At 35.4% G+C, this 24,576-nt stretch overlaps 3 protein-coding genes across 5 annotated transcripts; 1 reads left to right on the top strand and 2 right to left on the bottom strand.

Moving 5' to 3' along the window:
* Positions 1 to 2,443: 2,443 nt before the first annotated feature.
* On the top strand, positions 2,444 to 8,118 carry LOC116135072 (ATP-dependent (S)-NAD(P)H-hydrate dehydratase). Of its 3 annotated transcripts, XM_031420770.1 has the most exons (11): positions 4,304 to 4,566; positions 4,682 to 4,758; positions 4,908 to 5,017; positions 5,117 to 5,240; positions 5,689 to 5,751; positions 5,875 to 6,038; positions 6,157 to 6,218; positions 6,780 to 6,846; positions 7,466 to 7,519; positions 7,626 to 7,754; positions 7,844 to 8,118. In XM_031420770.1, the coding sequence occupies exons 1-11, from the start codon at positions 4,305 to 4,307 to the stop codon at positions 7,869 to 7,871; spliced, it is 1,140 nt and encodes a 379-aa protein (XP_031276630.1). In that variant the 5' UTR covers position 4,304; the 3' UTR covers positions 7,872 to 8,118. The 3 variants fall into 3 exon arrangements, with proteins under 3 accessions (XP_031276629.1, XP_031276630.1, XP_031276628.1); XM_031420769.1 differs by lacking the exons at positions 4,304 to 4,566; positions 4,682 to 4,758; positions 4,908 to 5,017; positions 5,117 to 5,240; positions 7,844 to 8,118 and adding exons at positions 2,444 to 2,800; positions 3,128 to 3,342; positions 3,458 to 3,534; positions 3,683 to 3,792; positions 3,892 to 4,015 and having other exon boundaries at positions 7,466 to 7,717; XM_031420768.1 differs by lacking the exon at positions 7,844 to 8,118 and having other exon boundaries at positions 4,682 to 4,824; positions 7,466 to 7,717.
* Positions 8,119 to 11,305: 3,187 nt separating this feature from the next.
* LOC116135073 (stem-specific protein TSJT1-like) lies at positions 11,306 to 14,520 on the bottom strand. Its single transcript, XM_031420771.1, has 5 exons — positions 14,162 to 14,520; positions 12,299 to 12,539; positions 12,081 to 12,201; positions 11,676 to 11,785; positions 11,306 to 11,433 (listed from the first exon to the last, which is right to left on the bottom strand). The coding sequence occupies exons 1-5, from the start codon at positions 14,362 to 14,364 to the stop codon at positions 11,398 to 11,400; spliced, it is 711 nt and encodes a 236-aa protein (XP_031276631.1). The 5' UTR covers positions 14,365 to 14,520; the 3' UTR covers positions 11,306 to 11,397.
* A 3,289-nt stretch (positions 14,521 to 17,809) lies between these two features.
* On the bottom strand, positions 17,810 to 21,265 carry LOC116135017 (stem-specific protein TSJT1-like). The gene is made up of 5 exons (XM_031420716.1): positions 20,907 to 21,265; positions 19,044 to 19,284; positions 18,826 to 18,946; positions 18,421 to 18,530; positions 17,810 to 18,175 (listed from the first exon to the last, which is right to left on the bottom strand). Exons 1-5 carry the CDS (start codon positions 21,107 to 21,109, stop codon positions 18,140 to 18,142), a joined length of 711 nt encoding a protein of 236 aa, XP_031276576.1. The 5' UTR covers positions 21,110 to 21,265; the 3' UTR covers positions 17,810 to 18,139.
* Between the last annotated feature and the right edge of the window lie 3,311 nt (positions 21,266 to 24,576).

The following is a 24,576-nucleotide window of genomic DNA, read 5'->3' as shown; positions in this document are numbered from 1 at the left end:
GATAGCTATCCTTATCTGGTTATACTGACTATAGCAATCTATGAATGAAAACTATTCGCTATACCTGAGAAAACTAATTCAAACTTATTCACTGCAGTTTCGGAAGAACCAAAAACTTTATACTGGATTATCAAGTTTTTTCCATAAGAAAGCTAGCACTTATATAATTTGAAGAAGTGACTCAAAGGCTGGGCAAAGTTCAATTTTGCAAGCCACCTAAGAAAATACCACACCTTTCTATCAAATTAAAGCTTTAACAGTTCATTTTCAATATACGTGGCTAAAAACAGAGGAAATAAAAGGGGAAATCGACCTTTTTCTGTTCGGTCAGCCACAATAAAAAGTTATGGAGTTAAGAAAAGAAGAGAAACCATAAACTATATAAGTCCATATTTGTATGGTAATGGAATATCAAAAGAAAAAAGATCTGAGGGCAATTCCTTCCCTAAGCAAACTAATGTCATGTCAAAGGATGATGAAATAATCCAACCCCAATGGAGTGAGTTCCAAGATCATCAAAGAGCAAAGTAAAAAATGATGCAAGAAATTACAAGTATCATTCAGAATGAAAGTCATAAACTTCGGGTAAATTTAAAGATAAATCATAACACCATTGTTTCATGTCATGAAAAAAGGATAACTAAACAACAGCACAAAAGGGAGGTTTCACTTATATCATCATGCTCCATGTTGAACAATACAAACTCAAAGAAATCCTGGCACTCCTCAACTGGGTAACCAAAGAATGCTCTCACTCTTGCAGCATCTTCTAAACAGAAGGCATAAACTCTATAGTTTAAGTGTTTTTCAACCACTGTGCTCAGCAGTTCTGCAAAATTTCCTTCCTCTGAGTGTGCATGCGTTTGGACTTTCTTAGAAATGACATTTACCTCCTGACTTGCCTCTGTAACATTGCTAATTGCGTCCTTTATTCTTTTCAATACTCTTTCACATTGATGAGTTTTATTTTTTTGACCCCTGAAAATGTTGCACACTTGTCATCTTGTCTGTATACACATTGCACAAGTAGAAGGCATATGCAATATTAAGAAAAAGCTTGAATCACAGCCTCCCATATCCTTCAACACCAATTTTCCTTCCAATTTCTTCGTTATCATCTTCCAAAGTTTCTAGCAAATCCATCTACCGCACATCTGTTCTTTCTAAAATTAATACAAGTATAAGACTACAGAAAGCCTTAATCTAGATAGCAATAACTCATTGACAAAGCACCTAATAAGTAAGGGTGCGTTCATTATTTTTAGCATTTGCATTTTTTCCGATTACATGCTTTACTTTACCTTGAAAAATGTTTAACACTTGTTCAATTACCATTTCCATTCTTTAAACAGAAAACAAGAGAAACAAAGAATTATGTGTACATCTAAAAATTGGAAACACACAAAACGTGAAAAAGATGTCTCTATTCTCTACTCCATTACAATATCTCATATTTATCATAATAATAATAATAATAATAATAATAATAATAATAATAACAATAAACGTGTTTCCATTGTTTTTATTTTCATATACTATTTTCAGAAAATGTAATGAAGACATCTTCAAATTTTGAGAATATAAAATCAAACAGCACATTCGCATTTTCAAATTCATTTTGAAAACAAAAATCACCAAATACAATACTAAATGCCACCTAAAATATCCAAGAGGATGCTGGATGATGAACATTAATCCGAATTAGGACGAACAGCGTAAATCTACTGAAGTCTATCATTAACTTAGGCTCAAAGTTTAAACATTATCATGAAATCACTAGTGTTATTAATCCATGAATTAGATTATAATAAATTGGCTTCAATTGTAGTCAAGAGGCAAAATTTCTGAGAGATACAAGTTGAGAAAATATAGATGTCACCATTTCTGTATTCATGAACTACCTTGGTAAATCATTAAGCAGGTAGATAACCCAAATATAGCAGTAAACTAATGAGGAAGCAAAAACAAACCCACTTCATTCAGAAGCAAGAGTTTTCCCAATATAGAAGAAATTAGCTATACCTCACAATATCATTGTAAACATTAACACACAAACAAACATCAATTTAAACTTCATCAGAAATTTAAGTGCCACATAAACATTATAGTAATAACATTTTTATAATATCAAGCAGAAACAAAGTAAGCTATAAATGCCGACAATAATTGTCAAACTCATATAAACAACCAGTCTAAAACACAGAGAAAGTAAGGTAATTGGGGAAAACAAAAATTACCTTACTGGAGTTGCACATAGTTGAATAGAATAAAGGATTTAAGAAGAGGGGTGGGTTGGGGTTGGGGTTGGGGTTGGGGTTGAGGTTGAGGCTGAGTGATTTTGTTGTTGAGAGTGTTCTTGTTCTTGAAGTTGCTGAGCTTTTAATAGAAAAGGCTTGAAACCAAGCTCTAAGCTTAAATACCCAAAAGCCAAAAATCCAATCACAACTATTCCTGATCTTATCGCGTTCAGTTTCTCCCTTTCTCTCATTCTCCTCCTCTTACCCTTCTCTCTTCTCCCTACAAACACATTCTTTCAATTGCCGTTAATAATTGTATAGAAAATCCATTTTTCACTCCTATTTTAAATATTGCCGGATTATTTTCTTTTCTTGGGAAACGACGTCGTATAAGTTAGGCTTTCCATTTTCTTTGAATATTGAATGACGATCCGACGGTGGATAGCTGAAGACGACCTACCCATCACTTCTCAAAAACCTTCAAACGTGAGCTGATCCAATTAGTTCCTTCGAGTTAACTGTTGATAAGAGTTACAAGAAGTTAAAACGCTTTGCCGTTGTAGGTAAGTTTACTTGTTGTTTTCTCTAATTGTATTGCTGTTTCGATTGCGTTCCAGAAGTATTTTTCTTGCTTCCGAAAACAAAATTTAACTCTGAATTCGGTTCATGGAAGCCAAAGGAAAAGAAACTACTTTCAAAAAGCTAAAATTACAATTCCAACGTTATTGCATATCTTTTCGTATTTAGTCTTATTCTCTTTAAATGATAGTTTCCTGCTGAAGGACATTCGAAACTATCTGCTAATCATTTTCAGGTTGAGTTCCAAAATATTAGTTCTTGTCCATGTTAATTAAATATGGCGTGAATTCTAGGTTCACTTCACTGTGTAGTGCAAAGAATCGTATGTGGGTTTCCTCTTCTGTTTTGAGAAGACAACATTTTATGATAAGGACTCTTGGAGGTAACCGTGATCACATTAACACCAATCATAAAACAATGCAAGCAATAAGGACCATGAGTAGAGCCGCATTGGAGGCTGATTCTGAAAACATTTTGAGAGCAATCACTCCAACCCTTGATCCTACTAGACACAAGGGCCAGGCTGGTCAGCTCACAACACTATGCTTCTGTCGGTTTAGGATTTTTATATATATTTTTTGATGGTTTATGATTGATGACTCTGGTTCATTATTTGAATTTGTTTATATATCTTTTACCAGGGAAGATAGCTGTGATTGGTGGATGTCGTGAGTACACTGGTGCTCCGTATTTTGCGGCTATTTCGGCTTTGAAAATTGTTGGTGCTTTGCTCTGCATTTTCTATTGTAGTGTTTCTTCTTTTAGCTGGTTTGGGCTAGGATTGTAAACAGAAATTGCTTTGTTATTTTCAATAGTGTAACGACTAGCTAGTTTATGTAAGGGAAGTTTTCTCTTTTTCTTGCCAGGGTGCAGATTTGTCTCATGTATTCTGTACTAAAGATGCTGCTCCAGTTATAAAAAGCTACAGCCCTGAGTTGATAGTGCACCCAATTTTGGAAGAGTCATACAGCATTAGGTGAATTCATGTAGTGAATCTTTTATTTTTTATCATACGTATACATTTGTAAGTGCGTATCTATGTTATACTGAGAAGGTTACTATTTTTTTAATGAAGTGGATTGAGCGATGAGGAGAGAAGATACATCTCAAGCAAGATACTTGCTGAGGTTGATAAATGGATGGAAAGATTTGATTGTCTTGTCATTGGCCCAGGCCTTGGAAGGGATCCATATCTGCTGGTTTGCTTTTCTTTTATCTAGCTTATCAAATTCCAATTTGAGTCTGGGTATTGGCTAAAGCTATACGGTTTATATTGTTTGATTATGAATTAAAGTTTATTTGTTGCATTCTCAGATGGATTATGCATGAGGTTTATCCATAGAATTGCACTTTTATTCATATATGCATTGTTTATAAAAGCTACCGACTTTATCTCGGTATTAGTCTCATGATTCCTTTTTCTCATGTATACAGTATGCNATCTGCTAATCATTTTCAGGTTGAGTTCCAAAATATTAGTGCTTGTCCATGTTAATTAAATATGGCGTGAATTCTAGGTTCACTTCACTGTGTAGTGCAAAGAATCGTATGTGGGTTTCCTCTTCTGTTTTGAGAAGACAACATTTTTTGATAAGGACTCTTGGAGGTAACCGTGATCACATTAACACCAATCATAAAACAATGCAAGCAATAAGGGCCATGAGTAGAGCCGCATTGGAGGCTGATTCTGAAAACATTTTGAGAGCAATCACTCCAACCCTTGATCCTACTAGACACAAGGGCCAGGCTGGTCAGCTCACAACACTATGCTTCTGTCGGTTTAGGATTTTTATATATATTTTTTGATGGTTTATGATTGATGACTCTGGTTCATTATTTGAATTTGTTTATATTTCTTTTACCAGGGAAGATAGCTGTGATTGGTGGATGTCGTGAGTACACTGGTGCTCCGTATTTTGCAGCTATTTCAGCTTTGAAAATTGTTGGTGCTTTGCTCTGCATTTTCTATTGTAGTGTTTCTTCTTTTAGCTGGTTTCGGGCTAGGATTGTAAGCAGAAATTGCTTTGTTATTTTCAATAGTGTAACGACTAGCTGGTTTATGTAAGGGAAGTTTTCTCTTTTTCTTGCCAGGGTGCAGATTTGTCTCATGTATTCTGTACTAAAGATGCTGCTTCAGTTATAAAAAGCTACAGCCCTGAGTTGATAGTGCACCCAATTTTGGAAGAGTCATACAGCATTAGGTGAATTCATGTAGTGAATCTTTTATTTTTTATCATACGTATACATTTGTAAGTGCGTATCTATGTTATACTGAGAAGGTTACTATTTTTTTAATGAAGTGGATTGAGGGATGAGGAGAGAAGATACATCTCAAGCAAGATACTTGCTGAGGTTGATAAATGGATGGAAAGATTTGATTGCCTTGTCGTTGGCCCAGGCCTTGGAAGGGATCCATATCTGCTGGTTTGCTTTTCTTTTATCTAGCTTATCAAATTTCCAATTTGAGTCTGGGTATTGGCTAAAGCTATATGGTTTATATTGCCTGATTATGAATTAAAGTTTATTTGCTGCATTCTCTGATGGATTATGCATGAGGTTTATCCATAGAATTGCACTTTTATTCATATATGCATTGTTTATAAAAGCTACCGACTTTATCTTGGTATCAGTCTCATGATTCCTCTTTCTCATGTATACAGTATGCAATCAAGAAAAAAATGTTAAGTTTCATTAAAGTTCTCCCATTTTCACCAATAACAAGTCTTATCACATGTTCCTAAAGCATTCACAGGAACAACATTTTAGATCTTTCTTTCTTCATTTTATTTTTCATTTATCATATTTTTTGTTACGATCTACAGATATACCATTTTTGTTACTAATGTCCGTGTACAATAATTCTCATGTCCAGGAATGTGTTAGTGAAATCTTGAAGCATGCAAGACAGTCAAATGTTCCAATTGTCATAGATGGGGTAAGTTTTATGGACATGATCTGGTTAAGATATATGGTTGGTGATTCCGTTGTTTCTCTATATAATTAGCTCTATGGAATTTACCTCAGACACTTTGCCACTGACCATGCGGGTATTTCCCAGGATGGACTCTTTCTTGTAACCAACAGTCTTGATCTTGTTAGTAGTTATCCCTTAGCTGTTTTAACTCCAAATGTGAATGAATACAAACGTCTAGTTCAGAGAGTCCTTGGTTGTGAAGTAAATGATGAAGATGCTCCTGAGCAGTTACAATCTCTTGTCAAGGGGTAAATTTTTTCTCTAGTAGCTTGTTAATTGCAGTCTTTTTAAATTGTCTCCTTCTGGTGATGGAATTGGTTTATACTCTTGTGAAATTTTCTGATGCTAAGTGTCCTTACTGATCAGGATTGGTGGCGTAACTATCTTACAGAAAGGAAAGTCTGATCTCATTAGTGATGGTGAGATAGGTATGTAATTAGTTTTCAACTAAATTAGAATCTTTATATTATTAAAATTTCTATAGTGTTTTGCTAAGTACATGTTCAAATGTTAAAGGTCTGTCTTACACCATTTTTAGTGAGAGGTAATCAATAATTGGCATCAGCGAGATCACAAAGTGGATATAATGCTATGTTTCTTTCACAAGATAAGACATTTTAAATATTTGGAAGTACCCAAATGTTTGAGTTGGTCAACTTGGGCTACAACTCTAGCTGTTCTGATTCAATTCCTGGAAAATCTTCATGAAAGCTTAGGAGACCTAGTGGGATACCGTGGCAGCTCATTGATGTGGCCACATCTGGATCAAGTGAAATCTTGTTCGCCTGCATAATTAATGGCTATTTTTTAAAGTATTCTGCAAGTTATTTAATTTTGATTAGATTACAACTCTTTGAATTTAATATAAAAAGTCTAGCCTCCTTTGTATGCATTGATTTTTATTTTTGGTTTTTGAATTATTGCTTCTTTCTACTTGGTTCAGAAAACCTTAAATATCTTGTGATATTAATCGTTGGTGATTTATGCAGTCAAATCGGTGAGCATATATGGTTCCCCTCGGCGCTGTGGTGGCCAAGGTGATATTCTATCGGGAAGGTAATTGATGTCTCTAATTTTTGGCCTCTTCTTTTGTTTACTGAAAAGGTTCTTTTGATTATTAGATCAATTTTAATAGATGTAGTCAGTTTCTCTTTTCTTTCATTTGCATATTTACTTTCTTCAATAGCCATTTTGTTTTACTAAAATTGTACCCTTTTCTGTCAATGTGATATTTCCAGAGGGTTTATTTTCTGGTGTGATGGATAGCTTGTTCCATCTTGTTCTGGTTCATATATTATATCATCTCAAACAATCAACACCTTTGAGCTTTCTCTTCTTTGAACTTGTATTTATTCGATCTTTCATTCAGTAATTGGAAGTGGGAGCTCGCTCTCAGTAATATCTTAACATTACACACAAATGTATCCATAAATACAAAATGTTGCTTAGTAGACGGCATGATTCACTCTTTGCTGATTATTTTTTTCTTTTAATGACAGTCTTTATCAGTTTCTTTTCAAAATATATTTAAGAAAATGGAGAAAGATATAAGGGTGATGAACTAGTGAAATAGAAAAGATGTGTCTATTTCATGAATTTAGCTTTTTGAGAGCTTAATTGCTTATATTCAGTTTACTGATGACATTCATTTTCTTTTCGTTGTGTTTGGTGCCAGTGTTGCTGTGTTTTTATCTTGGGCCCGAGCCAAACAAAAATCTCCCATCAGGTTGTAAACCTTAGTTTTGTCTTTTAAACTTCACCATTGCTGCAGTTTTGTTTCTTTGGTCTCTCTGAGTTGATAACAGTTTATTTTTACTTAAATGTGAGTGTTACAGTCGAACCAATCCAACTGTGTTGGGTTGCATTGCTGGGTCTGCTCTAGTGAGGAAGGCAGCATCTCTTGCTTTTGAACATAAGAAAAGATCAACTCTCACCAGTGACATCATTGAGTGCCTTGGGAAAAGGCAAGTCTTTATGATCTTATTGCAAGAATGATTTCCCAAGTGGGGAAAATATGTTCACTGAATCTAAACTTTCACTTTAATTGTTGCAGTTTGGAGGATATTTGTCCAGCCTGTTGATAGAATGAGAAGCAGAAATGAGACTACCTGGTGATATTATGCATCTGGACCAGAACCCTTCTAAGTCATGTACAACTTAAGTAGTAATAATCTTGGTGCTTCTTTGCGGTTTTGAAGAAATGTAGTATGATGTAGAGGATTTTGATGCATGGGGAGAATGAGATTTCTTCTGGGGCAGACCCCCATGCTTCTATATAGAATAAAATATAAAGCAAATAATTGCATAGGCAGAAACTTGCGTTGTGTTATCAAATATTTCCTGGAAATCTTTGGCCTGCAGTGCTGTCAATTTATCTGGAAAATTCCCTTGTGAGACCTGTATTTTGTTCTCAAGAAGCTTGGAAATTCAGCTTGAGAGACAATAAATTTCAGATTCTTTCACATACAGCAATTATGAAAGCCATTTCAAAGTGGTTTATCAGGGGTAACGGAAAGGTCGAGACTACCGTAATTTTACATAACTTCGACGTTGTTTCGGCGAGGTAATTAGATGAAATCCAAGTATCTAGGAAGCCCACCTTGTATCATTTGAAGAATTTGTTTACGAATAATCGTCTAAAAATTTAACATTAAATATTATATCTCAAATGATTTGTCATCATATGTGGTATGTTATATTATATGTGGTATGTTACATACCCATTTTGATAATGGGTAAATGTTAATTAAATTGTATTTTAGGAGTTTTCTTATGGATTTATTTGTTAATTAATATTGAGTTTATCTCAATAATTTAAATAAATTATATTAGGATATAGATAAGTTTTATTTTAGTTGAATAAGTCAGTCACGTATTTAAGATTTTTTAATTGGGTTGAACGTGTATAGTTGTTAAACGTATTTTGCTATTTAGTAGAGAAGTATGGTTGTAAGCTCGTATATATTTCCTAGATTTCTATTAGAATGAATATAATGATTATTTGCGTAGAAGGTTCTATTTGAACCTTGGAGATTTCTAGCTCCCCAATTGAGCAAGAATTGCTTTCTTCTCTATTTAATATCAAAATAGGTCGAAGAAAGAAAACTTCTTCAAACACGTTTGGATCATGGTATTAACATCATTTAATATAATTATCGAGTAAACTATTTTTTCCCACCCAAAGTTTGCCTTAATGACATTTTTTTACCCAAAATGTTTTAAAATATTACTTTTCCACCAAAAGTTAATTTTTCATTCACTATTTTAAAACTCAGACTAGAGGGCAACCCGTTTTACTGCCGAGGTCACAGGTCAATCGGTCCAACCGGTTGGACTAGCCGGTTGGATAGGTGACATCAGCAATAACTTTTTTTTTAAATATTATTAATCCTTTAAATTTTAGTATATTACAAAAATACCCCTTAAATTTTCAAATTAGTCCTTAAAATTTTTGTTTATTTCAAAAATACCCCCAAAAAATTATCAATTAATCCCTAAATTTTTGACATATCTCCAAAACATCCCCTAGAAAATTATAATTAGTCCCTATAAATTTGAAATATTACAAAACCCCCCTGAAACCTGAACTGGACCAAAGAAGTTGTAGTGTCTCAGTTAGACCGGTCCGACCAGTTGGTCTGGTCTGGGTTTTAAAACAAAGATTTCGTTACTATCCAAAGTCGATTCTGATCGATCTCGGCAGTGAAAATTCTCTCCGTCACCACCATTTGAACCTCCGATCTCCTCTTTACAAAACCCCTTTCACTCTAGCACCTAATTTCTTGTTAATTGTCATCCACAGCAAAGCTAAGTTTTTTGTTCTTAGCTGGTTTTCGGTTGATTAGAACGGCAAATATTCAATCGGTCACCACCATTATATCCAACAGCCTCCAACCCCTTCTATCCTAGCTCCCGATAACTTGCCGAATGTCGGTTGAGAAAATAAAGTATGCGTTTGGTTTAATATTTTTATCCCTATTCTGGATCCTATTTTTCAAATAGCGTTTGGTACAATATTCTCAAAATATTACCCTATTTTTTTTAATTACATTTTAACCCCATAAAGTTATTAATTTCACTAAATACCCCCTGAAAAAAAAGTTTAAAAATTAACAAAAACACCCCCATCAGCCCAACTTGTCAGATTCCGGCAACCACCGTCGGTGATAGCCGGAATCTGTACAACGGCCAAACTTCCGACCAGAAATGGCCGGAAGTTCACCGCTGTGGCCTTTTCCGGCCAGATCCACCACGGATCTGGCCGGAAAAGGCCAGATCTGGCCGTCAGCGACGGCCAAAGAAATGGCTGTCGTTGACGGTCAACGACGGCCAAATCTTGGCCGTCGTTGACCGAAAACGACGGCCACATCTTTGGCCGTCGCTGACGGCCAAAGATGGCCGTCGTTTGGCCTTTTCCGGCCGTCGACGGCCAAAACAAACCGTAGATCTGGCCTTTTCCGGCCAGATCCACCATGGATCTAGCCGGAAAAGGCCATAACGACGTGTTACGGCACAGATCCGACAAGTCTGTGCCGTAACGAAATTTTCCGGCCAGATTCCGGCGGTGGTGGCCGGAATCTGACACTGCAGATGGTGGGGGTGTTTTTGTCATTTTACATGTTAGGGTCTTTAGTTAAATTAGTAAACCTAAGGGCATTTTTATAAAATTTTAAAATTTACCTCGTAATACTCCCATATCCAATAACCCAATACTATCCCTAAAATCCTATCCAAAATACTAAACCAAACGCACCTAAAGTGTATTTTAGGTATTAACAAAATATAAACTTTGGGTAAAAAAAGATATTTTGAAACTTTTTAGGTGAGAGGAAAACCTTGGGTGGGAAAAAGTGGCTTACTCTATAATTATCTGTATAATAACATGATATTTGAGATGTAAAATTAAAGATAGATTTTAGAATAAATAATATTATAGTTTATTTATTGCATGTTCTTAAAGGATTGTAGCTGTTGTTTTTATCTTTTATCAACAATTTGGGTCACGTTTGTCATTAACAATTTATTTTTGCAGAATCTACCTTTCTTTTCTTTTTTTCTTCTTTGCTGAAAGAAGATATCAAAAAGAGATTCTAAATATTGGTGTCTGTCTTATTTCAACAGAAAATCTATCAAATACACAAAATAAAATAAAATAAGCTTTTTTCCTGTCTGTAATCGGCTTATGGCTTTGGATTATTTTTACCACCCCTTTTTTTTTTATTGGAATATTTCGGGGACTTGAGAAATTGGAAGAACCAGAAGCAATAGGTGATGTTTGCACAGACCACCATAACTATTGTATTGAAAATTAACTAAAAGCCCTCAAACAAACTTTTATTGAACTAAAAGTACAAACCATAGCTGTACATTACATGGGATAAAAGCTAGGGCAAAGTTTTTGATACAAAAACAAGTACTGAGAATTAAAGAGCTAGCTAAAATGAAGTTGGGTTTACTTCTCGCAAAGCATTTTCTTTCACTTTGTTCATTTTACTGGAGTCATTTAGGTATTCACATGGACCCTCATTCAAGCCTTTAATCCACAACCACATGAATTTCCTCGGATGGATTTTGACATTTTAGTATTAAGTAGGGATGAAACATCTTCTACTCTGTGGCTGCAAGAACCGCTGGCCCTTCCACCTGAAATTTCATCCCACCAAATTGACAAAAATCAGTGTTCAATTCAATGACTTAATAATATCTGGCTGAGATGAGCTGCTTGATAGCTGGTCAAATGGGACTCTTGAAAATGGTGACCGAAAAAAAAGAAAACAATCATGCCTAGAAAGATAATTCTAATGTTTCCTTTCTCAATTTGTGCTTTACATCTTGATGTTGTAATTTAGGGTTCTTCTAAAATGAAAGAAAAGATGCCATTATACCTTAAATGTGGCACCCCAGAACTCTTCCTCTTCAGCAGGAACTGCAGTGATCTTACTCTTTGGATTCTCATAGCTTCTAAGTCCTCCAACTGTGGTGGAGTAGAAACAACCTGTAAAATCCAGTGGACCTCGTCAATACAGAAAGTAAAGTAAAAGGAAATAAGTGCCATCTTTAACTACCATCATGTCAAAGTTAATTTTACTAAATTAATGCACAAGCGTACAAAATTAATGGTCTGAAAAAAAGGTAAGGATAGAGTAGACAATGACAACTTTATCCTATGTTCGTTCTATTTGGTCTCAAAAGAATTGCCAGTCACATGCAATCAATAGTTGCTGAAATAGTTTACCAAGTTTTTCAATGCTAAAAATATACGAATATAAGGATATAGCCAGCTGACCCACCTTGAGGGAAAGACGCAAGTGACTTGCCACAAGCACCTTTAAGCAAGTCAGCATCATCAGCAAAAGCAACGTATCCATCAGCAGTGATTCCCCAATAGAGAGGAACCTTGCCATATTGGTCCTGTAACAAACATTTTACCAACCCAAATTTTGTCAGTCACCGAGCCAACCAAAGGAATTATCTTCAACAAGGTACTTGGTGGGTGTGAAATACATACTGAAGCCACAAACAAGGAGGAGGTAGACTTGTCAAAGACAATGAAAGCAAAATTCCCACTCAGGTGACCAACAACATGGTTGGCAGGGTAGGGTGCCCGATCACGAAGAGCCTTGTAAGCCTCAATGACCAAGATCACCTCATTTGCTGATTTTGCAAGCCCATATTGCTGCCTGAGACTTCCCAAGTTGTCAAGTGCTCCCTCAAACAAGCAGAAGATCTCGTCCTTAACCGCAAATGATCTACCATTCATAGCATCCAGGAAAGTTAGTTGAAGATGAGGTACAAATATGTTCTTCAATACATAAATGGGTAAACTGAGTGTTCTAGTAGTCACAAATTTGGCCTCTCAGCACCTTATAGAAACTACGTGGTCCCAACAACCACTAAATAAAAGAGTGGGAATTTTTTTACTTAAAGAAAAGTTGATACTCTTTCTGTCCCAATCTGTGGGACGACCAATATACAAAAATAATGCCAACAATATTATTTTTATGTATTCTCTAGATCATTCTTATCCCTAAGTTTTCTTTACTCCATGCTTTTTTGAATTTTTAACCATTCTACTTTCTAACTTGCAAGAATAAATCAATATTATAACCATCCAAGTGAAAAGGAAATAATATTGTATTTAAGATGGCAGATTATTATTGGACAGTCATTATAGACTAATAGACAAAATTACCAGCAATGAATTGAAAACAACAAAGTCCATAGAAGACCACCCTAAAAGCATAAGATTTCTAAATATCCATATATAATCCCAAAATTCCTATGTTGGGAACCGGAACAACAATTCAACATGGGTCTCCATCCATGTTCCTTGATCCTTATCCTTATATGCTTCCCTCACCCAGTAGATCTCCTAAGAAAGTTGAAAAAGTTTAAGTTTATTGGGCAGCACCAGCTGGAATCATAAAGTCTACTTTAATACAGAAAATCTTTATTAAATTCTAGTCATGGTTAAACGAAGGGCAAGACTTTAACTCTCCTTTTAGTTCAAACAATTTGGTCTCACAGTAAGCCTAGTGCAACAAGACAAAATAGGTTAAAAACCATTTGACCGTCCACGTGGTGTGCTGTCCACGTGGTGAGCTAAGAATTTAACATGCACTGACTCTTAAGTTATCAGCTTGAATGCATGTCTGACACACGCATAGCTGTTGTGCACGTATGATATACAACTCCTCACTTGAAGACAAACGAGCAGGAGAATCCAGATACCATGACCCCACAACTTGCTTCTCCCTACGAGATCAAGCGATGGGTCACGAACCAGCAAATCATGACCATCAGAAACACTTGATAAAAACATTGTTTCGATCAAAATATATGTCTAAAATAGAAAGAGAATTAAACAAAAAGGTGTGATGACATATTTGGTTTTAGCACTAAGCTACTATAAATTGCAAATTACAGGAAAGATTTTTCAACGAGCCTCTGGTGAACTTCCGAGACATGCCATCTCCATGTTGATTTTCATTTAATCGTAACCAATCATGTGGTTACTTTAACAAATTTTCTTTTTTCACAAAAATTATAATTTTTTTTGTAAAGATAGCTATTAATTTCGCATCTTCGTCGCTTCAGGGTAAGATTATCGTTATTTTGGTTTTTATCATTTTATATTTGGAAACCAAACGGACTGCAAATCCATGAATTAGTGATCTGGTAAACAAGTCATCAAATTGCTAAAAATCTCTTAACCGTCTGATCACTGGACTATAGTTCAACATGCTGAGGTCAAACTATTCTTAAAGCGGTCATTTCTCCATCAGACGTATCAGATTCACAATTTACCATATCAAACTTTAAACAAAATGAAATCAACACATGAAGAATTGACTATTACTATTATTTTTACCTTGGTTGTAAAAACGACTCGTTCTGATGAGTGTAAGCCAGTTGAGCATTGTCTCCGACTTGTACGGACACGGCGGAGGAGTTTGCCTGGAGGAAACGATTGACGAGCGTTGTCGACGTGGTCTTCGGCGACGGAGTCCGGCTTCCGGCCGCCACTAACTCCTCCGGAGGCGACACGATCGCGCTGCTAAATACTCCCAACATTTTAAGAAGAAATTTTCTTTTCTCTCAGTTTCTCACCGAAGAAAACTCTCTCTCTCACAAGAAAGCTCTTATCTCTTTAATTAATTATGAGATAAAAGTCAGTAGCCCTAGCTAGAAAGTTCAGAGCTCGGACACGGGACTCTGAATCAAGGAGAATGCATTTCCATTTATAGGAAAACAAGCGAGGGTTTTTTTGTCATTCAGGTAGAGATTTTTTTTAATTTTAATTTTTCTTTTAATAGTCCAATGAAAGGAAAGAAATATGTGGAACCCACAGGTGGGCGATGATTCCTGAGCGTTGACGGTGATGTGTACTGAACATGGGGCCCGCTGGTGGGGTTGTCGTATTGAAGGCATGATCAAGTGGTAAGCCGCCTCTGTAGCTTCGAAAGATAATTTATCCGGTGTGGTGGCGATCATGGGATTAATGATTTTCGACAGGGTATGATCGGATAAGATCCTTTAATTAGTTGATTATTGTATAAGATTCTCATATGAGGTCACTTCCTATGACGTGGCGGAATTAGATTGGTGTTAACTTTGTTTCATTTTCAATTGAGTTTTAGGGTGCATTTGTTTCACAATTTTCCCCAATCCTATATACGGATTTATTTATTTTATTCAACTATTTTAAACCCTTAAGTTTATTAATTTAACTAAACACCCTCAATTTTTTTTAAAAATTAACAAAAACACCCCACCAACCCACATTTATCAGATTCCGGCCACCACTGTCATAAGATGGTCAGAATCTGGTATAATAACGCACTACCAATTAGATTTGGCTGGTAATGCGTCGATATAGCCTTTTTCGACCAGATCCACCATAAATATAGCTGGAAAATGCCAGATTTTTTGCTATAGCGAGTCATCAAAGACAATCATATCTTTGGTCGTTGACCAAATCTGGCCAGATCCAATGTGGATCTGGCCGAAAAAGGCTATATCGGTGCACGACCAGTCAGATCCAACCATTTGTGAGATGATATGGCGACTCCGACCACCCTACGGCGGTGGTGGCCGGCTGTCGGTATTTAATGGGTAGGTGGGGGTGTTTTTGTTAATTTTTAATATTTTATTACATAGATGTTTAGTAAATTAACAAACCTATGAGGTATTTTTATTAATTTTTAAATCATACCTCGTAATAGCCACCCAATTTTACTCTTTTTTTTTTTCAAAATATTATTTTAAAAAATATCAGAATAATGAACCAAACGCATCCTTAGTGTTTTATGCAATGTCAATGATAAGGTTTTTTTTTTTTTTTTTTAAGCTAGTTTATGCACACATCGCCAATTTTGGAGGTTCATTAAACATTATATAAACCTAATGAACAAATAACTTAAGGTACCACATGGTTAAAGCATGTTTACTTTAACTGAGGAATACTCATATAATGCTTCTTATAATAACTTTTAAATAAAAAATTAAAAAGTAATATGATAAATCACAAAGATACGTCACTTAAATTTGCATCAAAGTATTACTCTTTTGCACTATTTTAAGCATTTTAAATTTTTCATAGCAAATTAAAGTTTATCAAAATAATATGAGTAGTCTAAGATAAGATATGTACATAATATGAATTAAAACTTAAATGAGTAAAGAAATTGTAAGCTTAAACCTTTTTAAGTTTAATTAGTGGATTCGAACTTTNGGGAGAATGAGATTTCTTCTGGGGCAGACCCCCATGCTTCTATATAGAATAAAATATAAAGCAAATAATTGCATAGGCAGAAACTTGCGTTGTGTCATCAAAGCCTGCAGTGCTGTCAATTTGTCTGGAAAATTCCCTTGTGAGACTTGTATTTTGTTCTCAAGAGGCTTGGAAATTCAGCTGGAGAGACAAATAAATTTCAGATTCTTTCGCATACAGTTAGGGGCTGTTCAATAGCAGTTAACCGAACCGGTTAACCGTTTTTCTAAACAGAATTGGTTTTTCGGTTTAAGAAAATTTCTGAACCAAAACTGAACTGGTTTGGGGGAAAAGCGGTTAACCGGTTTTCCCCTTTTTTATTGGATTTTTTTTTTTTTTAAATTTTTACCTAAATTAAATTATAAACATAAGCAGTATGTATCCAAAAAAAAATTAAACATTCATAAATATTAAAAATTAATTGTAACATCATTTAATATAATTATCGAGTAAACTATTTTTTCCCACTGAAGGTTTGCTTTAATGACACTTTTTATCCAAAATGTTTCAAAATACTACTTTCTCACTCAAAGTTAATATTTCGTTCACTGATTTAAAACTAGATAGGAGGGCAACCCATTCTGTTGTCTGGGTCACGGGTCAACCGGTTGGATTAGCTGGTTGGACCGACAACGTCAACAATAATTTTATTTTTTAAAAATTACATGTTAATCCCTTAAATTTCAGTTATTACACAAAAATACCCCTAAAATTTTGAAATTAGTCCCTAAAATTTTATTTATTTCAAAAATACCCCAAAATTACCAATTAATCCCTAAACTTTTGACATATCTCCAAAACACCCCTAGAAATTACAAGTAGTCCCTATAAATTTGAAATATTACAAAAAAACTCCTAAAACCTAAACTGGACCAAAGAAGTTGCCAGGTCCAGTTAGACCGGTCCGACCGGCGAGTCCAGTCTGGGTTTTAAAACAAAGATTTCGTTACTATCCAAAGTTGATTCTGATCGATCCCGGCAACGAAAATTCTCTCCATCACCGCCATTTGAACCTCCAATCTCCTCTCTACAAAACCCCTCTCACTCCTACACCTGATTTCTCGTCAATTGTCATCTACCGCAAAGTTAGGTTGATTTCAGTTGATTCCAACGATAAATATTCAATCGGTCACCACCATTATATCCACCAGCCTCTACTTTACAAAACTTTTTTTATCCTAACTCCTGATAACTTGCCAAACGTCGGATGAAAAAGTGAAATGTATTTTGAGCATTAACGGAATATAAACTTTGAGTGGAAAAGAGATATTTTGAAACTTTTTAGGTGAGAAAGTGTCATTAAGGCAAACCTTGGGTGGAAAAAACGCTTCCTCTATAATTATCTGTATAATAACACAATATTTGAGATGTAAAATTTAAGATAAATTTTACAATGAATAATATTATAGTTCATTTATTGCATGTTCTTAAAGGATTGTAGCTCTTGTTTTTATCTTTTATCAACAATTTGGGTCACGCTTATCATTAACAATTTATTTTTGTAGAATCTTTCTTTCTTTTTTTCTTCTCTTCTTTGCTGAAAGAAGATACCAAAAAGAGATTCTAAATATTGGTGTCTGTCTTATTTCAATAGAAAATCTATCAAATACACAAAATAAAATAAAATAAGCTTTTTTCCTCCGTCTATAATCGGCTTATGGCTTAGGATTATTTTTACCACCTTTCTTTTTATTGGAATATTTCAGGGACTTGAGAAATTGGAAGAACCAGAAGCAATAGGTGATGTTTGCACAGACCACCATAACTGTTTTATTAAAAATTAGCTAAAAGTCCTCAAACAAACTTTTATTGAACTTCGAGTACAAACCATAGCTGTACATTACATGGGATAAAAGCTAGGGCAAAGTTTTTGATACAAAAGCAAGTACTGAGAATTAAAGAGCTAGCTAAAACGAAGTTGAGTTTACTTCTCGCAAGCATTTTCTTACTTTGTTCATTTTACTGGAGTCATTTAGGTATTCACATGGACCCTCGTTCACGCCTTTAATCCACAACCACATGAATTTCCTCAGATGGATTTTGACATTTTAGTATTAAGTAGGGATGAAACATCTTCTACTCTGTGGCTGCAAGAACCGCTGGCCCTTCCACCTGAAATTTCATCCCACCAAATTGACAAAAATCAGTGTTCAATTCAATGACTTCATAATATCTGGCTGAGATGAGCTGCTTGATAGCTGGTCGAAATGGGACTCTTGAAGTTGATGGTGACCAAAAAAAAGAAAACAATCATGCCTAGAAAGATAATTCTAATGTTTCCTTTCTCAATTTGTGCTTTACATCTTGATGTTGTAATTTAGGGTTCTTCTAAAATGAAAGAAAAGATTCCATTATACCTTAAATGTGGCACCCCAGAACTCTTCCTCTTCAGCAGGAACTGCAGTGATCTTACTCTTTGGATTCTCATAGCTTCTAAGTCCTCCAACTGTGGTGGAGTAGAAACAACCTGTAAAATCCAGTGGACCTCGTCAATAAAGAAAGTAAAGTAAAAGGAAATAAGTGCCATCTTTAACTACCATCATGTCAAAGTTAATTTTACTAAATTAATGCACAAGCGTACAAAATTAATGGTCTGAAAAAAAGGTAAGGATAGAGTAGACAATGACAACTTTATCCTATGTTCGTTCTATTTGGTCTCAAAAGAATTGCCAGTCACATGCAATCAATAGTTGCTGAAATAGTTTACCAAGTTTTTCAATGCTAAAAATATACGAATATAAGGATATAGCCAGCTGACCCACCTTGAGGGAAAGACGCAAGTGACTTGCCACAAGCACCTTTAAGCAAGTCAGCATCATCAGCAAAAGCAACGTATCCATCAGCAGTGATTCCCCAATAGAGAGGAACCTTGCCATATTGGTCCTGTAACAAACATTTTACCAACCCAAATTTTGTCAGTCACCGAGCCAACCAAAGGAATTATCTTCAACAAGGTACTTGGTGGGTGTGAAATACATACTGAAGCCACAAACAAGGAGGAGGTAGACTTGTCAAAGACAATGAAAGCAAAATTCCCACTCAGGTGACCAACAACATGGTTGGCAGGGTAGGGTGCCCGATCACGAAGAGCCTTGTAAGCCTCAATGACCAAGATCACCTCATTTGCTGATTTTGCAAGCCCATATTGCTGCCTGAGACTTCCCAAGTTGTCAAGTGCTCCCTCAAACAAGCAGAAGATCTCGTCCTTAACCGCAAATGATCTACCATTCATAGCATCCAGGAAAGTTAGTTGAAGATGAGGTACAAATATGTTCTTCAATACATAAATGGGTAAACTGAGTGTTCTAGTAGTCACAAATTTGGCCTCTCAGCACCTTATAGAAACTACGTGGTCCCAACAACCACTAAATAAAAGAGTGGGAATTTTTTTACTTAAAGAAAAGTTGATACTCTTTCTGTCCCAATCTGTGGGACGACCAATATACAAAAATAATGCCAACAATATTATTTTTATGTATTCTCTAGATCATTCTTATCCCTAAGTTTTCTTTACTCCATGCTTTTTTGAATTTTTAACCATTCTACTTTCTAACTTGCAAGAATAAATCAATATTATAACCATCCAAGTGAAAAGGAAATAATATTGTATTTAAGATGGCAGATTATTATTGGACAGTCATTATAGACTAATAGACAAAATTACCAGCAATGAATTGAAAACAACAAAGTCCATAGAAGACCACCCTAAAAGCATAAGATTTCTAAATATCCATATATAATCCCAAAATTCCTATGTTGGGAACCGGAACAACAATTCAACATGGGTCTCCATCCATGTTCCTTGATCCTTATCCTTATATGCTTCCCTCACCCAGTAGATCTCCTAAGAAAGTTGAAAAAGTTTAAGTTTATTGGGCAGCACCAGCTGGAATCATAAAGTCTACTTTAATACAGAAAATCTTTATTAAATTCTAGTCATGGTTAAACGAAGGGCAAGACTTTAACTCTCCTTTTAGTTCAAACAATTTGGTCTCACAGTAAGACTAGTGCAACAAGACAAAATAGGTTAAAAACCATTTGACCGTCCACGTGGTGTGCTGTCCACGTGGTGAGCTAAGAATTTAACATGCACTGACTCTTAAGTTATCAGCTTGAATGCATGTCTGACACACGCATAGCTGTTGTGCACGTATGATATACAACTCCTCACTTGAAGACAAACGAGCAGGAGAATCCAGATACCATGACCCCACAACTTGCTTCTCCCTACGAGATCAAGCGATGGGTCACGAACCAGCAAATCATGACCATCAGAAACACTTGATAAAAACATTGTTTCGATCAAAATATATGTCTAAAATAGAAAGAGAATTAAACAAAAAGGTGTGATGACATATTTGGTTTTAGCACTAAGCTACTATAAATTGCAAATTACAGGAAAGATTTTTCAACGAGCCTCTGGTGAACTTCCGAGACATGCCATCTCCATGTTGATTTTCATTTAATCGTAACCAATCATGTGGTTACTTTAACAAATTTTCTTTTTTCACAAAAATTATAATTTTTTTTGTAAAGATAGCTATTAATTTCGCATCTTCGTCGCTTCAGGGTAAGATTATCGTTATTTTGGTTTTTATCATTTTATATTTGGAAACCAAACGGACTGCAAATCCATGAATTAGTGATCTGGTAAACAAGTCATCAAATTGCTAAAAATCTCTTAACCGTCTGATCACTGGACTATAGTTCAACATGCTGAGGTCAAACTATTCTTAAAGCGGTCATTTCTCCATCAGACGTATCAGATTCACAATTTACCATATCAAACTTTAAACAAAATGAAATCAACACATGAAGAATTGACTATTACTATTATTTTTACCTTGGTTGTAAAAACGACTCGTTCTGATGAGTGTAAGCCAGTTGAGCATTGTCTCCGACTTGTACGGACACGGCGGAGGAGTTTGCCTGGAGGAAACGATTGACGAGCGTTGTCGACGTGGTCTTCGGCGACGGAGTCCGGCTTCCGGCCGCCACTAACTCCTCCGGAGGCGACACGATCGCGCTGCTAAATACTCCCAACATTTTAAGAAGAAATTTTCTTTTCTCTCAGTTTCTCACCGAAGAAAACTCTCTCTCTCACAAGAAAGCTCTTATCTCTTTAATTAATTATGAGATAAAAGTCAGTAGCCCTAGCTAGAAAGTTCAGAGCTCGGACACGGGACTCTGAATCAAGGAGAATGCATTTCCATTTATAGGAAAACAAGCGAGGGTTTTTTTGTCATTCAGGTAGAGATTTTTTTTAATTTTAATTTTTCTTTTAATAGTCCAATGAAAGGAAAGAAATATGTGGAACCCACAGGTGGGCGATGATTCCTGAGCGTTGACGGTGATGTGTACTGAACATGGGGCCCGCTGGTGGGGTTGTCGTATTGAAGGCATGATCAAGTGGTAAGCCGCCTCTGTAGCTTCGAAAGATAATTTATCCGGTGTGGTGGCGATCATGGGATTAATGATTTTCGACAGGGTATGATCGGATAAGATCCTTTAATTAGTTGATTATTGTATAAGATTCTCATATGAGGTCACTTCCTATGACGTGGCGGAATTAGATTGGTGTTAACTTTGTTTCATTTTCAAATGAGTTTTAGGCTGCATTTATTTCACAATTTCCCAAACCCTATCCAAAATATACATTTATTTCCTCATTCTCAAAATATTATTCTATTTTATCCAACAATTTTTAAACCCCTAAGTTTATTAATTTGACTAAACACCCTAATTTTTTTTTAGAAATTAACAAAAATATCCCACCAACCCACATTTACCAGATTTCGATTACCACCGTCATAAGGTGACCGAAATCTAGTATAATGGCGCACTACCGATTAGATTTGGCTAGTAGTGTGCCGATATAAAATTCTCTGATCAGATCCACTATAGATCTAGCTGGAAAATATCAGATCTTTGATTGTAACCAGTCGTCAATGACGACCATATATTTGGTCGTCATTGACTACCAAACGCGGTCAGATCTAATTGTGGATCTGGCCGAAAAAGGTCATATCGACGCACAACCAACCAGATCTAAACAGTCGTGCATCGATATGGCAACTCCGACCACCCTCCGACGATGGTGGCTAAAATCTAGTATAATGACGCACTACCGATTAGATTTGGCCAGTAGTGCGCCAATATAAAATTTTCCGATCAGATCCACCGTAGATCTGGCTGGAAAATGTCAGATCTTTGGTTGTAACCAGTCGTCAATGACGACCATATATTTGGTCGTCATTGACTACCAAATGCGGCCAGATCTAACCGTGGATCTGGCCGAAAAAGGTCATATCGGCACACAACTAGCCAGATCTATCCAGTCGTGCATCGATATGGCGACTCTGACCACCCTCCGACGATGGTGGCCGACTATCGGTATTTAATGGGTGGGTGGGTGGGGTTTTTTTTTAATTTTTAATGTTTTATTATAGGGGTGTTTAGTAAATTAACAAACTTATTTTTGTCAATTTTTAAATCCTATCTCGTAATAATTACCCAAATTTACTCTTTTTTTAAATATTATTTTAAAAAATATCAATAATTAACTAAACGCATCCCTAGGCAATAGTCAATGATAAGTTTTTATTTTTTAAAGCTAGTTTATGCACACATCACAAATTTTGGAGCTCCTTTAAATATTATATAAACCTTAAGGTGCCACATGGTTAAAGCATGTTTACTTTAACTGAGGAATACTCATATAATGCTTCTTATAATAACTTTTAAATAAAAAATTAAAAAGTAATATGATTAATCACAAAAATACGTTACTTAAATTTGCATCAAAGTATTTCTCTTTTGCACCTATTTTAAGCATTTTAAATTTTTCATAGCAAATTAAAGTTTATCAAAATAATATGAGTAGTCTAAGATAAGATATGTACATAATATGAATTAAAACTTGAATAAGTAAAGAAATTGTAACCTTAAACCTTTTTAAGTTTAATTAGTGGATTCGAACTTTTATATTTAAAATAAACACAAAGTTATAATAATAAATTTCTTTTAATTTCATTCCATCATTAAATTTAAGATTGATGAGGTGTCAAATCAAGATCTAAAATGAATCAAGAGCAATTGTAATGAAAGGGCACCAACATGGAGTGTTGTCAATTACGTATCACTTATGCAACTGTTTAAATAGATTTTAACATATTCTCAGTTTGTAAAGATAAAGTTCAATTATTCTCGTTNTCCTCCGGAGGCGACACGATCGCGCTGCTAAATACTCCCAACATTTTAAGAAGAAATTTTCTTTTCTCTCAGTTTCTCACCGAAGAAAACTCTCTCTCTCACAAGAAAGCTCTTATCTCTTTAATTAATTATGAGATAAAAGTCAGTAGCCCTAGCTAGAAAGTTCAGAGCTCGGACACGGGACTCTGAATCAAGGAGAATGCATTTCCATTTATAGGAAAACAAGCGAGGGTTTTTTTGTCATTCAGGTAGAGATTTTTTTTAATTTTAATTTTTCTTTTAATAGTCCAATGAAAGGAAAGAAATATGTGGAACCCACAGGTGGGCGATGATTCCTGAGCGTTGACGGTGATGTGTACTGAACATGGGGCCCGCTGGTGGGGTTGTCGTATTGAAGGCATGATCAAGTGGTAAGCCGCCTCTGTAGCTTCGAAAGATAATTTATCCGGTGTGGTGGCGATCATGGGATTAATGATTTTCGACAGGGTATGATCGGATAAGATCCTTTAATTAGTTGATTATTGTATAAGATTCTCATATGAGGTCACTTCCTATGACGTGGCGGAATTAGATTGGTGTTAACTTTGTTTCATTTTCAATTGAGTTTTAGGGTGCATTTGTTTCACAATTTTCCCCAATCCTATATACGGATTTATTTATTTTATTCAACTATTTTAAACCCTTAAGTTTATTAATTTAACTAAACACCCTCAATTTTTTTTAAAAATTAACAAAAACACCCCACCAACCCACATTTATCAGATTCCGGCCACCACTGTCATAAGATGGTCAGAATCTGGTATAATAACGCACTACCAATTAGATTTGGCTGGTAATGCGTCGATATAGCCTTTTTCGACCAGATCCACCATAAATATAGCTGGAAAATGCCAGATTTTTTGCTATAGCGAGTCATCAAAGACAATCATATCTTTGGTCGTTGACCAAATCTGGCCAGATCCAATGTGGATCTGGCCGAAAAAGGCTATATCGGTGCACGACCAGTCAGATCCAACCATTTGTGAGATGATATGGCGACTCCGACCACCCTACGGCGGTGGTGGCCGGCTGTCGGTATTTAATGGGTAGGTGGGGGTGTTTTTGTTAATTTTTAATATTTTATTACATAGATGTTTAGTAAATTAACAAACCTATGAGGTATTTTTATTAATTTTTAAATCATACCTCGTAATAGCCACCCAATTTTACTCTTTTTTTTTTTCAAAATATTATTTTAAAAAATATCAGAATAATGAACCAAACGCATCCTTAGTGTTTTATGCAATGTCAATGATAAGGTT

This window comes from Pistacia vera, unplaced genomic scaffold, assembly GCF_008641045.1.
Source record: "Pistacia vera cultivar Batoury unplaced genomic scaffold, PisVer_v2 Contig293, whole genome shotgun sequence".
Classification (NCBI taxonomy): domain Eukaryota; kingdom Viridiplantae; phylum Streptophyta; class Magnoliopsida; order Sapindales; family Anacardiaceae; genus Pistacia; species Pistacia vera.
The sequence above is the reverse complement of the archived record's forward strand: the minus strand, read 5'-3'. Positions and strand labels throughout refer to the sequence as shown.